The sequence below is a fragment of the Malurus melanocephalus genome, unplaced genomic scaffold (assembly GCF_030028575.1).
Source record: "Malurus melanocephalus ecotype Western Australia unplaced genomic scaffold, MMel_1.1 scaffold_71, whole genome shotgun sequence".
In the NCBI taxonomy this organism is placed as follows: domain Eukaryota; kingdom Metazoa; phylum Chordata; class Aves; order Passeriformes; family Maluridae; genus Malurus; species Malurus melanocephalus.
The window spans coordinates 1,118,739-1,133,806 of record NW_026623303.1 but is presented as its reverse complement, the minus strand read 5'-3'; the positions used below and the strand labels follow the sequence as shown (position 1 = coordinate 1,133,806).

The following is a 15,068-nucleotide window of genomic DNA, read 5'->3' as shown; positions in this document are numbered from 1 at the left end:
CTGTTTGGCATTTTTCTTGAGTCATTCTTTCCTGCTCCTGTGCCCCATAGTTCACTGGTGAGCAATGTTCAGTTAAAGCAGAGCTGCACGCTGGGCAGTTGGAAGGCTGGAGCCCATTAATAACTGTTTCTTCTGATGTAATCTGAAAATGTGTTGAGCAGTAGATTTGTATTTAATTTCACGTATGCAAGGGTCTTTTTTAAATTTATAAAATATGCAAAACCAGAAGAATCTTCCCTGATATTAGGGATTTAATTTGCTGGATTGAGTTGTAAAGTGGGTCAGCTTTGAGTTAGCTTAATTTAGTGTCTTGTGGTGAAGCAAACTGAGCCACCCTAAACTCTGAAAGTGTACAAAGGTATGACTTAGGAAATATGATTTCTAGAATGATGTGCCATAAATCAGGGGGTTTCCTTAGTGGTTTTCCCCCCAAATCTTGTTGGATCCCTGTCTTTTGTCATCCTGGCAGTCTCATCTGAGTGAGCACTCACTAAATACAGAATTGGCATGAAAATCTCTGAGTCCAGGAGGAGGGAGATTCAGACAGGATAATAGTTGTTCTGCTAAGGAATTTCTATGATTCTGGATACAAAAAAACCTCTCCAATGTGTATTGTSTATGTGTCCTGTAACCTCAGTTAACTAGCAGATAGGATCCAAGCACAGTGAGTATTCTKTGGACACAGAAAGCAGGGTAGGTAAGTTTATCCTTTGTATGTTGTGCAAGAAAGACAGCTGGAGATGTGTCTTCAGCTGGAGAGGTGTCTCCACAACATGTGGAGCATTGAATTCTGGGCTTCATGAAAAGGCTCATCCAGTTTGGATCCTGCTGCTTTGCCTTGGCTAATCTGGCAGCCCTGAAATTTCCAGGTTGGCCACACAGTGAAAGGAGAGGGAGAAGCAGTGCAAGTGGTATGGACTTCAATAACAGTTTTTGGATCTTGCATGAATGTATGTTTTATTTTAGGGAGTCAGTGTTCAAGTAAGGGGAGATCATAGAATCACAGAATATCCTGAGTTGGAAGAAGTCTTAAAATTACATTTTTGGTAAAAAAGTCCATGGTTGCATACTTGGTATAAATTATTTTTCAGCATTACATAATGAATCTTTGTAGTGCAGTTTCTGATTTTACATTTTTCTTTATGGTTCATTAAAGGGCCTAATTTCCCCATACATTCCCCTTATAAAAAGCTGCTTCTGTGTGTGTGTTGGTTTTTCTGGTGTTAAATAATGGTTGCAGCTTTATCTCAATTTATCCCTTGTCATTCTTCCTGATGCTGATCATGGCATGTATGAATTCTTCATGCATGTTTTCTCTGCACTGATGTACATAAGAGACAGAGTGCTAAATGCATTTTAAAAGCTGATGAAGCTTCATAGATAATTAACTGTAGTGTTTCTAGGGTGATGGAATCATAACTACTTTGTTTGAAGTTGTTCCTTGCCTTCTGTTTACAATAATGTGTTTTCAGTTGCTTATGATTGTACCAGGCTTCTGCTATTTGTGCTAAAATTTCCACCTCCRAGAGAGAAGCTGAATAAGGATTGGTATCTCTCAAATAATTCAGTAGCTGCTAATTATTTCCACATTGTGTGAACAGTGTCAGTCTTTCATAAGATGTATTCTGGACTGGATGTTCTGGATGTGCTTGGCAAATGATTTTTTTTTTTTGATGTGTATTAATTCAGGACCCGCCATGAGCTGCTTTCGTTCCAAATTCCAGTAGAAACTTCCTCCTATTAGAGATTTAGTTCTCCCAAAAGTGAGAGGTGGTACTATACAGTCTTCCTGTAGAGTTCCGTGTAAACTAAAGCCCAGTACACTTCCCTCCCATTGTCAGCTGCTGTTCCAAGGGGCTGCCTCTCCAGAGTGTTGAACTGCTCTGTGTTTCCATGCACCGTGCAGCACCTGCTGATAACTGTCAGTTTAGGTGACCAAATCTGTGCTTTTGACCTTGCTTCTCTGGGCTACTGCTAGCCTTGTGCAAAGAAATTCCTTCAAAGCTGATCCCAGTTTGGTCCAGGGATGGGTTGCRTCCATATCTTCTGTTTCCTGTCTCATCAGGGCCTTGTGTTGCCTGTGTAACATCCAGACATCTCTGGAAAATTAATGAAACACAGCAGAAGCCACCAAATGGTGGGAGTACTTCRGCAACAGAATGAGGGAGCAGCTGAGATGATACCAGTTTTAATCAKAATTTATAATCAACAAGGGGGAAGCCCTTCTTTTTTCCATACTCCAGGTGTTTTTTCTGTAAAAAAGAATATATTAAACTTAYGATCACATATGATTGGAAACTAGAAGAATTGGTACTTTTCACTAAACAGTTTTACTGTACTCAGTGCATTTTCACAAAGTGCAGATCTTTGTACCCTCAGTTTTTAAATAACTTCACTTAAAGTACATCACTATCATAAATGGAAAAGAAATAAAGAAGTTTCTGCTGAAAAAAAGGAGAATTAGATAAATTGGTTATCTTTTACATAATGTTTTTTCTTTTCTCTTATAGAAAAAGTACAGAAAAGGATCTGTGGATATTTCAAGGATTAAATGTGTAGAAGTTGTAAAAAGTGATGGTATTATTCCCTGTCAAAATAAATACCCATTTCAGGTATGTTTCTTTTATGTAAAATATACAAATTACAGTGCTTTTTTCAACAGCACCAAGCCATTTGGACATTACTGCCCTTAAAATTACTGTCTATTTGAAATACTGAGGCGGTTCTCTGTCTCTTTGGGGCTGGTGGGAGGTAGTTCAGGATCAGTGGTTGAAACCCATTCCCAGCAAACTCAGCTGACCCTGCAGTCCCTTCCCTTGGGAGTTGTGCCACATACACTTGGTCTTTTTCTTTTCCCCACCATCTCAGCTTGCGTTTTGACCAGAAAGTGCCTTATCCTGGTCTTCTGCCAGAACAAATAAGCTGGCAGYCCCATTTGCCTGTTTTTGTTCTTTCACATTAAATGAAAATTAATTACCATTAAATTGTATCGGAATAAAAAAATCAAAGTAAAACTTGTTGCTTTTTTTTTTACTATGAATTGATTGGAAGTAAWCACAGAAAACAAAGTGCTTAGAGGGAAAGAAGAAAGAAGTGGGGTTTGATTGCTCTGCCTCCTTACTGTAGAGGGAATGTTTGGAGTGAGGATGAATTCCATTGCTGTAGAGGGGCAGCAGTGACTCTGATCCATTTCTCCCAAAGCAATATTTGCTTTCTGCCAATACAGGCAGTGGAGAAATAAAAAAGACTCACTCCAGAGCAGTACAGAATCAGAGGGCAGAATGTCTGATTACAAGCTAGCTTTCATTCGTTAAATTGAACTGTTTTTAGAAAAAAACACAGTCAAGAACAAACAAARCAAAGTGTGAAGCAAGCATTTTAAGGAATGCTGTCAATATAATATACCATCACAAAATTCTTCCTTATTCTCCTGAAAACATCATATATGAATAATAAACCTTTCACAGTTAATAAATAACCTTYCACAGTTTCTCTGCCTTGGCCTGAATGCCCTAATTTTGCCAAATGTAACAGCAATTTGTGTTTTTTTGTCTTTTCTGTTTCTTGAGGATGAGATGAATTAATATTATGAAGTGAACATATTTTGTTTATCTTTTCCCCTCTCCAGGTTGTATATGATGCTAATACACTTTATATTTTTGCACCGAGTGCACAGAGCCGGGATCAGTGGGTGAGGAGCCTGAAAGAAGGTAAGGGAATTGCTTGTGCTTAACATCTGACCTAGGCAGATTCCTTTGCTTGAGCTGTCAGCGTGGATTGGAGTCCTCTTGGTGCTGTGTTTTGGGTTTGTGGCTAAAGCAGTGTTGAAAAYGTGCCAGTGTTGTTGCTGCTGAGCAGTGCTTGCACAGCATGGAGGATTTCTCTTTTTTCTCCTCTGCCCCCACAGTAGGTTGGGGGTGGGCAAGAGGCTGGGAGGTGACACTGCCAGGACAGCAGGCCTGGGCTGGACAAAGGGCTGTTCCAGGCCATGTAAAGTTCTGCTCAGCAGTAAGAACTGAGGTGGAGGAAGTCAGGGATTAGGGTTTTTTGTTTCCATATCGGCCACTGCTCATGGGCTGGCTGGGCATTGGTCTTCTTGTGGGAGATGGTGCATGATGGCGTTTACATCGTTTCTGGGTTCTTTTTTTCTCTCTTTTAAACTTAAAAGGTTTTTAAACTTAAAAGGTTTTTAAACTTAAAAGGTTATTAAACTGTCTTTATCTCAAGACAAAAGTTTTTATCTCTTGCTCTTTCTATTCTCTCCCCCATCTCACTGGGTTGGGGGAGTGGGTGAGTGCCTGCATGGGTGCTTACATGCTGGCTGTCATCAACTCACAACAAATTACAAAAATAAAACAGTAGAGTTTCTGCTGTTTATATCCACTAATTTTAATTTTTTATTGGGCCAGCTCATTGCTTACATACATGAGATGTGGTAACAGGTACAAACACTCAAAGCCTCAGGTACAAACCTCAAACACTTAGATTGATCTAGTTTGATTTTGTGAAGTCCAGCTGCAATAAGAATTTCTCTGCTTTTTGCATAATGAGTTTAAAAGTGTATCCAAGCTAGTTGATGGCATCACTGAAAAGTTTTGTTTAGATGTCRCTAGACAACTTTGTGGGCCTTAAGCTGATGTGAAATGATAGGAGCTATCTCTGCTGAGATATGGTAAGATAATTGCTTTCACAGTGAGCAAAGGGGACTCACATTAATTACAGATGGTCTGTAAAGTAGTAAGAATTGATTTATGGGCTGGGGATCACAGGACAAGGAGTGACCTCTGAAACTCAGCAAGCCCATAGCACAGGGTAAGGAGCTTTCCAGACCAAACTGAGGAATTGTGCCACACAATAGAGATAAACATCAACTGACTGTCTCTCCAGAACACTGTTTGTAGATGAATTTCAGTCACTTGYAACAGTAGTAAAGGAGGAGGCAGAGCTCCCAGAGCCTACGCAGCTGCCTGACTGATTTGTAAGTGCAGGACCTCCTTTCATGGGTGCACCAAATGCTGCTGGGGTGGCTGCTGTAGGTGGGGAGTATGGCACTCCCTTCTGCAATGAAGTCATTACCTTAATTATATCCTCTATGTTTCATCTGCATGTAAATRTGCAAGAAGAGAAGCAATGCTGAAGTAAGGGCAACCCAAGATTATGCCTCATCTCAAATATGCTGTAGTATGTAGTAAAAATTACCATCTTGCAAGTTTTTTTTAAAAATTTTTCAATGTATGCTCTTTTTCTTCTCATAGAAATAAAGAACAACAGCAATATAATGGTAAAATATCATCCTAAATTCTGGGCAGAGGGGATTTATCAGTGCTGCAGACAGACAGAAAAATTAGCACCTGGCTGTGAAAAATACAGTCTTTTTGAAAACAGTAAGTGCATATGTTTTCCTATGAAGTTGTTCTGGAATATTTTTTTGCTATTTTTAATGATACTGTCACCACACTTGAATGCCGTGGATATTAGGCAAATTTATAGAGCAGAGTCAATCATTGATATTGTGCCTAAAGTGAGTAAAAAATAATTTCCAATTATTTTGTAAAAAATAGAAAAGCCGACAAAATATCCTTGCAAAAAAAAAAAATGTTTAGAGAAATCTGAAAGGAATTATTGAATTGCTGAATTGCATTTGGTTTTCTTCTCCTATTTGAAACTTGTTTGACCAAGTGTTTACCTCAGATTGAGGATAAAACCTTAYGGTGAAAAAGATTAAGCTAGAAATCTTGCCAGCTCTTCAATTATTTATTAAAAGCTCTGCATATCCATGTGCAAGYATAATAACTGCATTGCATTCACCATTACTACTCCAAGCTAAAAATGATRCAAGAAGGTTTAATATATTTACAAGCACTGGACTGAATTTTCTCAGTGCTGAACCTGGATGAGCTGTGACTTCTGAAGCACCGAATCTTCCAGCATCCAGATTGCAGGTTCTGCTGATTCAACAGGAGATGCTGGAGCATGCACTGCTGTGGCACTGCAATATTGTCCAGCAAAGGATTTAGTGATTATTTGGTCCTTGATTTACGGAAAATTCTGCAGTAGGAAAAGAAATTGAGCCATTGCTTATCTCCCAGTTAAATCAGTGGTGCCCAATGATTCCTTGTGTCAGTGCAGGCAATGGCAGGGACCTGGGGATTTAGTTGCATTGGAAGAATTGCAGAATAAACAGTGSCTCGTGGCTGATCTGATTCAGCAAAATGTAGAGCATCACATACAGCTCAGTGTTCTGAATGCATGAAGAAAATCAGTGCGGGGAAAAATACTTTTGGATCTGAGAGAGGTAATAAGAAACTACAGGCAACTGTTATGCGTTATTCGGCAAAGCAGGGGTCAGGGGGTTATATTTTTAAAAGGGCAGATGTTAATGCTAACAGACTTTTTATTATCATGGAGATAAGAGAACCGTTGCATTTTCTTAAGCTGTTTTTATCTCTAACCCTTTTTCATTTCTCATCAATTTCTGTGTCTGAGGGCTGGTTCAGGGTTCTCTGTGGCAGGCTCTGGTGTGGCATAGATGTTGTCAAACYTGTGGTGAATGAAACCTGCTGGCTGATTCAGGATGTTTTTGCAAGAATATTAGATMATTTTTCATATACCTTAATTGGAGCTGTCTTTGCTTTCTGAATTTCTRAGCCATCCTGAAGGCTTGTTAAGATATTAAAGCCCTATCTGAAATTTAAACCTTTTATTTAGTTTCTAAATTTAAAGCTAAATGAACAGACAGAAATCCTTTCCTGTGCTTTGTTTCTAGATGTGATGAGATTGTCCTCTTCAATGCCAGAAAAAAGTGCGGTAGGTATAGTCTTTAAAATATTGAATAGATAATTGCTGCTGTTTGAAACAGCTTACATTTCTCAAAATACTTGTTGCATCCTGGAGCAAAGGTCTGTTCCTGTACACACCAATAGCCTCATGCTCTATCTCASAGTGAAAAAAATCCTGTTGAAATTTAGCTGCACCTCTTAGCTCTATTTGTGCTCCTGGTGGAAAATGTGGGCAAAAAGCAGATGCCAGCCAGCTTTGCTCTTTGCTGGCAGCTACAAGGCTGCAGCACAAGCCAGCCCTGAGGGGGCTGACAGCATCTGTGGGATTTGTTGCCATGTACCCCCRCTGTCCCCCGGGTCACCACAGGAGTAGCCCAGCTTTTGCCTCCAGGATGCACTGGTGTGATGGTAAGGGTGAAAGGGGTGGAAAAATGGAGCAGAGTGGRATGATGATAATAATGTGTTATTTTCAGCGAAGGCCTCCACCGCCTGTTCCTCCAGTTGAAGAAAATGGGAATGAAGAGGAGGAGATTGTGGTAGCAATGTATGACTTTGAGCCTACAGAACACCATGATTTAAGATTAGAGAAAGGTGAAGAATACACTGTGATCGAGAAGAATGACATTCATTGGTGGAAGGCGAGAGACAAATACGGGTAAACACAAGTTCCTTATTTTTTGTTATAAAGTTCATAAGGCTATTTTCATGTTGTAAAGTTTATATTGATGATGTGTCAGCAAATAACTGCATTAGACCTCAGGCCCCAGACATTAGGCCCAGGCTTTGAAATCTCATCCATGTATTGTCATGCAGAAAATAATTTTAAAAAGTGCCCTACTCAATAGATTGTGGGATCCAAATGCAAAGATAGTTGCAGAACTGGAAGCCTTTCCAATTATGTTTCCTGTCCAATTTATGGTTCCCCAATTAAAGTACCAGCCATCCTTTAAAACCTCACTAGACTGGTGCMGTACTCCCACTTCCCTGGGGAACATCTCATTAGGGAGCAATATGGTTAACATTCAGCTCAGCTGGCTCCAACTTGCAGACTTGAATAATCATCTTATTTAATAGCTGATTGTTAGGGATAATCTTTGACTGAGTTGAGAGAGAATTGCAGTGAGATGCTGTAACGACTACAAGTTTACATTCCTCATACTAAAATTTTCCCCGCGGTTTTAAAGATGAAAGTTTTCATATTTCAATATTTATCAGGTTCCTGTTGCCATATGTTATGGGTAATTGTGAATTATCAGGCTGTGTCAGGCTCCAAACATTTCCTGTGGCTGAATGGGACTGCTGAGTGCAGAAATGACAGAGGAGCAGAGGGTTGCTCACTCTCCTTCACCCATTCTGGTGGTTTCCTTGGACACTTGTGCTGCCCATGACAMTTTTGTAGGGCTGCTGAAAGTTCACGTGGAAGTGCTTATGCAGAAAATTAGTTTCTGAATTATCAGTAGTAGATGGGTGGGTAAGTAATTAATGTATTGCATCGAGAGACCTCTGGTAATTATTAGAATGAAACAATGGTCTTCTAGGCATGCAGTTTTACATATTTTCACTAAGATTATATGTATTTTTTTAGAAAACAAGGATATATTCCAAGCAACTATGTAACAGAAAAGAAGACCAACAACCTTGATCAATATGAGTAAGTGAATGTTTGGATTAAAATTTAGAATATCATAAAATGAAGCCTGTGCTTCAGGAATGACARTGTATTTTTAGCATTTTGAAAGCAATTGTTTCCACATGATAGCACCTAGAGGTTAAACTTCAACAACTGAAATGGGCATATATCTTTTTCAGATTCTCCTCRCTGATTATGTTGGTATTTACCATGTAGGGTTGAGTCAGTGTGACAGCCGTCAGGCATGTAGCATTTAGTCTATCACTGTTAAAGCAAAAAAAMCCCTTTTAATTCTCTGATAGACAAAGCAAAACTTTGAAGGAAATTTACCCACCATAAGTGTGCTACATGTTGTTTTAATCGTGAAGTGACATATCTGTCCAAACTTTGTGGCAGTAAGACAGTACAGGAGAAAACAGTGGAAATCATTCAAAAACATAGAAGATTTGAGTTCTGTAAGCTCTAGTTTTCAAGAAAATATGTAATTCAGTGCATTYTGGGTTTCAGTGCATGCATGTAGCTTAACAGCTGTAAATGTCTGGCTTATTTTTTTTTTTAAATGCTTTTTCCGGTTGATGTTTAATTATGGAGTACTTATTTAAAAGCATCAGGATAAAATTTGACATGATAGTCTCCAAGCCTGTTCTTGATACTCAAAGATCATTACAGTATAAACTGTAGTGCCTGAGAATTTGACGTATTTTTTGACTTTTAGATTAAATGGAACTGTAAGAAAGTAATAAATGAAGCCAATTTTCAAGGCTGCATTAGTAGCTCCAAAACTTTACTCTCAGATTTACTATGGCTCCTACTGCTGTTTCCCCAGAAGGCAGAGTTTCATTTGGGATTTTGCCCTCAGCTTGATTAGAKGGAATTCTTTATTGCTTTCTCATGTTAGAAGCTCTTGTTTAGAGCTCTGCTCTGCTCTGGGCTGGGCTGCAGGGCTGACAGAGAGGAAAGGAAGGAACTGGGCTGCCTTATCTGGTCCAGCCACTTTGTGCTTTTACCACCTTGGGGCCATAATTCTGAGTCACTGCGCAGTCCAGGGAGCATTATTCCAGATCATGTACCAACTGCGAGAAACCACTATCTGCAGAACAGGCAGAATCTGATTAAAGGCTGCTGTGCTACTTCCCTGCTTGGTTACTGCAATAACAGCATAGCTCCAAACAACTGCACCACACCGTTTGTGAGCTGCCTGTTTTTCCTTTTTTTCTTATTCTCTGCTGGCTGACATGCCAGTGCTCCTGTGGCTGCTTTAACCTGCCCATACAGCACAGAGCTCAGAGATGTGCAGCCGAGACACTTAGTTGGTAATTTCAGCCTCCCCTTTGCCGGGTGGGTCCTCCCTGGAAGCCCAGAGGTGAGGGAATGTTAATACATGGCAGTCTGTCAGCTCCACGGGCRCTTTGGGCAGGGTGCAGGCAGCTGCTTCCCCAGGGCTGCCACCCTGCCCTTGGGCTGCTCTTCACAGCAACTACTGCCAGCAGCCTGCGTGTGTTTGAGAAGTGTTTTTTCCAAAAACTTGCRTCAACTCACTGAGATTCATTGTGGGATCTCCCTGGATTTGTTTGAGGGCTTTTCTAATGGGATAACTGCAGAGTGTAGTAGAGACTGATTTTTGCACGTTATCAAAGGTTCAATTCTCAATCATCATTTATCATAAAATTGTTTAATCTCAAGATTCATAATACTTTGCATAAGGTGTTTTAGGTAAATCATGCACCTTGGGGAAGTTTTGTTTACTGATGTTGTGTTGCAGGTGGTACAGCCGAAACCTGAACAGAAGCAAGGCAGAGCAGCTCCTCAGAAATGAGGTGAGTACAAGCCTTGATATCAGCTGTGAAATTCACTTCCAGTACCTTCCTTTGTTAAAGCAGAGGCTTATTTTGGCAAGCTCATATCCTGGAACTGAGTGAAAGTCATGTAGCTTGAAACCAATTGCACAAAACTGTTGATGTGCTTGTGTTTCAGGATAAAGAAGGTGGTTTTGTGGTGAGAGACTCCAGCCAACCTGGCCTGTATACCGTTTCCCTTTATACAAAGTTTGGAGGGTGAGTTTCTATGGCTGCTCTGCACACCTTAYCTCATCTGAGTCTGTTTGTATCTGTATCCAAATTGATTGGCTGGGGGAAAACCCAGGAGAGAGTGCAATAAAGAATCAAGGGCTGCTGTGATAGAAAACAGGGCTGACAGAAATGAACTTGACGCCGTGGTTAGGTCCCATTTGGGTTAATCCAGTGCAGACCTTAACCCCCACCCAAAGAAGAAGGTTTTGCTCTCCCACCCCATTTGGTCTCTTCTTTCCTGYCAGCCTGTATTTGTGTCTGCATGTGTGAGCTGGGCTAGGGAGCTCACTGGGCTGAAAATTAACCTTTTCTGGGTTAATCTTCAACTTGGTTTGAGCACTGAGATGAAGGTGAGTCGCCAGTGTTTAGGATGTTTGATATTCAAGGTTCCCAAAGTGTGTGGTACTGTGTACATGTGCTGGCCCTTTCAATTTCCTTTTCCTTATCAATGTGCTCTTTTTAAAAAAATCACAAGAAATGACACCGTATTATTACTAATTGTTATTGTTGTTATTATTTTTCCAGGGAAGGCTCATCAGGAATAAGACACTACCATATCAAAGAAACAGTAACATCACCAAAACAGTACTACCTCGCAGAAAAACATCTCTTCAACTCCATTCCAGAAATAATTGAATATCACAGCCATAATGCAGCAGGTAGATGGATTGGATTCTTTCTGTCATTTATGGCTGATTTGAAAAGGAGATTGAGGCATTTTAATGTTTTAATGAACTTTTGGGGGGGTTTTGTGAATCCTTCTTTTTCAGGGAAGTCATGAAACACTGCATTTTCACATTATTTCAATAGACAATAATTTGAAAGGTTTTATGTGTGTGTGTGTATATATATATATTTATATAAAATGTATGTATGAAATGTTAATGTCCCCAAAATAACAGAAGAATATCTGTATCAAGTTAGGAAAAATTATTCACTTAGCCCCACACAGTGCTTCTATCAGCTGCCTGTAACCCACAGCAGATGGATAGGTATGGTACTTCCCCAGAATACTTTCTGGGCTGCTCACTGCTACTTGAAATGATTTAACCTTCTCAAACAGCAAATGGATGGGGAGAACAGTGATGTGTTGTTTAGAAAATCCCTACTCCACATCCATAGCTGATGGCTGATGCTGGTCTCCACTGACTGTATGATGGAATGGGGAGAGTATGGGAATTGGGTTTGAGGCACAGATTCTTTTTTTTTTCAAGTCTGGTCTGTGCATAAATCTCATTCATGAACTATAGTTTCCAGATCTTTACATCGAACTCASATGGCCCAGCATTTCCTGATGATGTTCTGGAAACAACACCCCAAAAACATACCTCCACTTTTCATTTATTTTAACTGATTTTTCTACATATTTTTAATTGGAGTTTGCAGTGAACAAGAGGCTGAGTTGCTGCCTGGAGCTGTTTCAGAAGTAAACTGTGTCTCTTGAATTATCATTGAACCTCAGGTCTCGTTACCAGGCTGCGTTACCCGGTGACCCCAAAGAAGACAGCAGCACCAACGACAGCAGGATTCAGCTATGGTGATTGCCTGTTACATTCATCTACACTTACATTTTCTACTGGGTTTATGTATGCTGGGATGCTACTTTCTAAAAGCTTTGGAAAGGTCTGATTCTTTCCTGTGATTGCCTATATGAACTTAACCGGTCCAAGTTGTACTTTCAAGACCCTTGCACAGAGTATGAGCGTGTGAAGGCACCACAGCTGGTGATGTGCCAAGGTGTGGCCTGTGGTTCTACGAGCAGCAGTGAAGGGAGCAAGAATGGGTCATTGGTGCTCCAGGGGATATCACTATTTTCCTTCACACTCTTGTGGATACCTTGAGCTCTGCCTGATTAGAGATCTGTGCCTTTGGCTCCTTGATTAGCCCCCAGACTTCTGACTCAAACTTGACCCTTTGATCTTTGTTCAGGGGTTCTTTTTGAAAATACAAATTTGGAATAGCCATTTTCCAAGCATGGCATACCGGTTGATTTGAACAGCTTTATGCATTGGCACAACTTTCTCTGGTGACATTTTGTTGAAATCAAATCTGATAGTATCAGTATGTAATTWCTGGCCTCAGGAAAGTTTGAATTTTGACTTCTGTTTTAGTCAGGAGTTGCCTAAAGGTCATGTCTACCTGAAAGTTTGTTTTGTGAAAGTGTTCAGTTTTCAAGTTAATTCTAAGACATTTTCCACCTAAATTCCTTAATTTGCTACTAACCCAGTTTCCCTTTCCTCTTCCTTATCCCCTGGCAGCTCAGTAGGTTCCTTAACTGTCCCTTAATTTGTTTTATTTTACAGAGAAATGGGAGATCAATCCCTCAGAGCTGACGTTCATGCGAGAGCTGGGGAGCGGTCTGTTYGGCGTCGTGCGCCTCGGCAAGTGGAGGGCGCAGTACAAAGTGGCCATCAAGGCCATCCGGGAGGGCGCCATGTACGAAGAGGATTTCATTGAAGAAGCCAAAGTGATGATGTGAGTGCTGTGCTCGGCACTTTGGTTTCCAGTTCTAGGCCTCTGATTATAAATAGAACACTGTGGGGAGGTGGTATTTCTGCAGTTTGGTGTGGTGGAAAACTGGCGGTGTGTGGAGGAAGTAATAACGACATGATCTCAATCTTTTCAGGAAGCTCACCCATCCTAAACTAGTTCAGCTGTATGGTGTGTGCACACAGCAGAGGCCCATTTACATCGTGACAGAGTTCATGGAGCATGGCTGCCTTCTCAATTACCTGAGACAAAAACGGGGAGTTTTGAGTAAAGATACTCTGCTTACCATGTGCCAAGATGTGTGTGAGGGAATGGAGTACCTGGAGAGAAACAGCTTTATCCACAGAGACCTGGTAACATCCCATTAGGCAGCACACTCCTCTTTGAAATTTTTATTTTTGAATGTACCTTTCCTTTTTGCAATGGCCTGTTTGTTTACAACTGCTTCTGTTCTTGCAGAAAATTGAAGTTGGCTCTTTAAGGTCTAATCAATTCTCTAGAACTGCTCTGTACAGAAAATGAGGAGAGGTTTTTCTCTCCCAAGAAAATGGAATAAAATGTCTCTGAATTTTTTTAAAGAGTTAGTAATAGTTGTGCTGATATAATAGCCTATCTCCTTTCTGTACTGGTGCCATTTTCACCTCACATTAATCCCTTGAGATGATAATTGTTTTCTGGTGATTTTTTACAAAATAATATAGTTGTCAAAATGGTACTATCAACAGGAGATGCACATGTAGTTTTCATAGTGAGAATACACCATTAAACTTGGTAAATGGGTTAATTTGCTAAGCCATGGATACAAAGACCTGATTAGATTGTGTAATTTGTCTGCAAGAGACTCCCAAGTTTTTCATCCAGCTCTGAACATTTCCCTTGCAGGCTGCCAGGAACTGCTTGGTGAGTGACTCAGGAGTGGTCAAAGTCTCAGATTTTGGAATGACGAGGTATGTGTGAGTGTGCAAATTTATTTATGGAGATTTGGAAAAATTCACCTTAACCCTTGTACTTTACCCCAAAGAGAACACAGACCAAGGAAAACTGCATATTCAAATTATCTTTTTTGACCTCTCTAGGCAACAGCCTTTGATGTTTTGGAGGGTTTTTTTTTCTTTTTATTTCTCCATGCATCATGTGTTGATTTCCTCACTGATTTTTAAAACAGCATATTAGAGCTTGTGTTTCAGACAGCAGAGCTGCTGCAGAGATAATAGTTAATCTGTATTTTGGTAAATAGATGTTGAAAAGAGGCTGTTAAGTGAATTGGGATTCTCTTGGGTTACATGGTTCTGAGTTGTATCGTGCGAGCTGAAGGGCTGGGAGATGCTGAGATCKGGAGTGGGGGTTGATTTCCTGCCCTTGTTAGCACCGTGTGGGTGATGTGTCAGTGAYGCAGTGGTGGGAGCAGCTCTTCCAGGAAAGGTGTTAAAGCTCCGTGGTTTGACCATGCCCTTGACTTTTGCCACATCTCTGTGTTGCTAAGCTTCTACGTCCTTTGACATCTGAACTCAGACTGGCTGGTGAAAAGCAGACCATGAAATTTCTGCTTTTGGCTTATTTTCTCTCATAATAGAGATATTTAACTTGCAGGTGGCATACACCTGTGTTGTGTAGCTAATAAATCAAGAAATGACTCTGAGGTTATATGAAAAATTAACCGAGTCATGGCTGAAGCCTTAGTGCTGTCCCAGGGAAGCTGTTTTTATGGTGTGATGCTAACATCCATGGCCRTTAGGTGGCAATATGAGCTTCTAATAGTCTAATCCAAATCTAAATTAAAATTTGCAGGCTTGGAATCTGACAGAAGCATATAATGTCTCTTTTTTATTTGTGGTTTGTTKKTTTTTTTCCAGGTATGTCCTTGATGATCAGTACACAAGCTCTTCAGGGGCTAAATTTCCTGTGAAGTGGTGCCCCCCTGAAGTGTTTAATTACAGCCGATTCAGCAGCAAGTCAGATGTCTGGTCRTTCGGTAAGGCATTCATCGTGGAAAGAAAGCGTGGTTTTTTATATTTTATCAACAGCRGTTAATGTTTGGTAATTGGGAAGGAATCAGACATCTGAGAAGAAGCTCAGAGAAACAATTTGCTATGGTTTTAT

The 15,068-nt window shown here is 40.3% G+C and overlaps 1 protein-coding gene across 5 annotated transcripts in view; it reads left to right on the top strand.

The window, feature by feature from the left end:
* TEC (tec protein tyrosine kinase) overlaps window positions 1-15,068 on the top strand; it is a 43,786-nt gene that overhangs the window by 25,702 nt on the left and 3,016 nt on the right. For 4 of the 5 annotated variants that reach the window (XM_057366767.1, XM_057366762.1, XM_057366764.1 and 1 more), the window contains 14 exons: window positions 2,511-2,612; window positions 3,629-3,710; window positions 5,256-5,384; window positions 6,767-6,807; window positions 7,253-7,434; window positions 8,365-8,430; window positions 10,172-10,226; window positions 10,384-10,463; window positions 11,004-11,137; window positions 11,941-12,015; window positions 12,782-12,953; window positions 13,105-13,321; window positions 13,851-13,915; window positions 14,822-14,940. In XM_057366767.1, the coding sequence (XP_057222750.1) occupies window positions 5,279-5,384; window positions 6,767-6,807; window positions 7,253-7,434; window positions 8,365-8,430; window positions 10,172-10,226; window positions 10,384-10,463; window positions 11,004-11,137; window positions 11,941-12,015; window positions 12,782-12,953; window positions 13,105-13,321; window positions 13,851-13,915; window positions 14,822-14,940 (1,312 nt within the window). In that variant the 5' untranslated portion in view covers window positions 2,511-2,612; window positions 3,629-3,710; window positions 5,256-5,278. The remainder of the gene's footprint in view (window positions 1-2,510; window positions 2,613-3,628; window positions 3,711-5,255; window positions 5,385-6,766; window positions 6,808-7,252; window positions 7,435-8,364; window positions 8,431-10,171; window positions 10,227-10,383; window positions 10,464-11,003; window positions 11,138-11,940; window positions 12,016-12,781; window positions 12,954-13,104; window positions 13,322-13,850; window positions 13,916-14,821; window positions 14,941-15,068) is intronic. The other variant, XM_057366765.1, reaches the window with a different exon arrangement.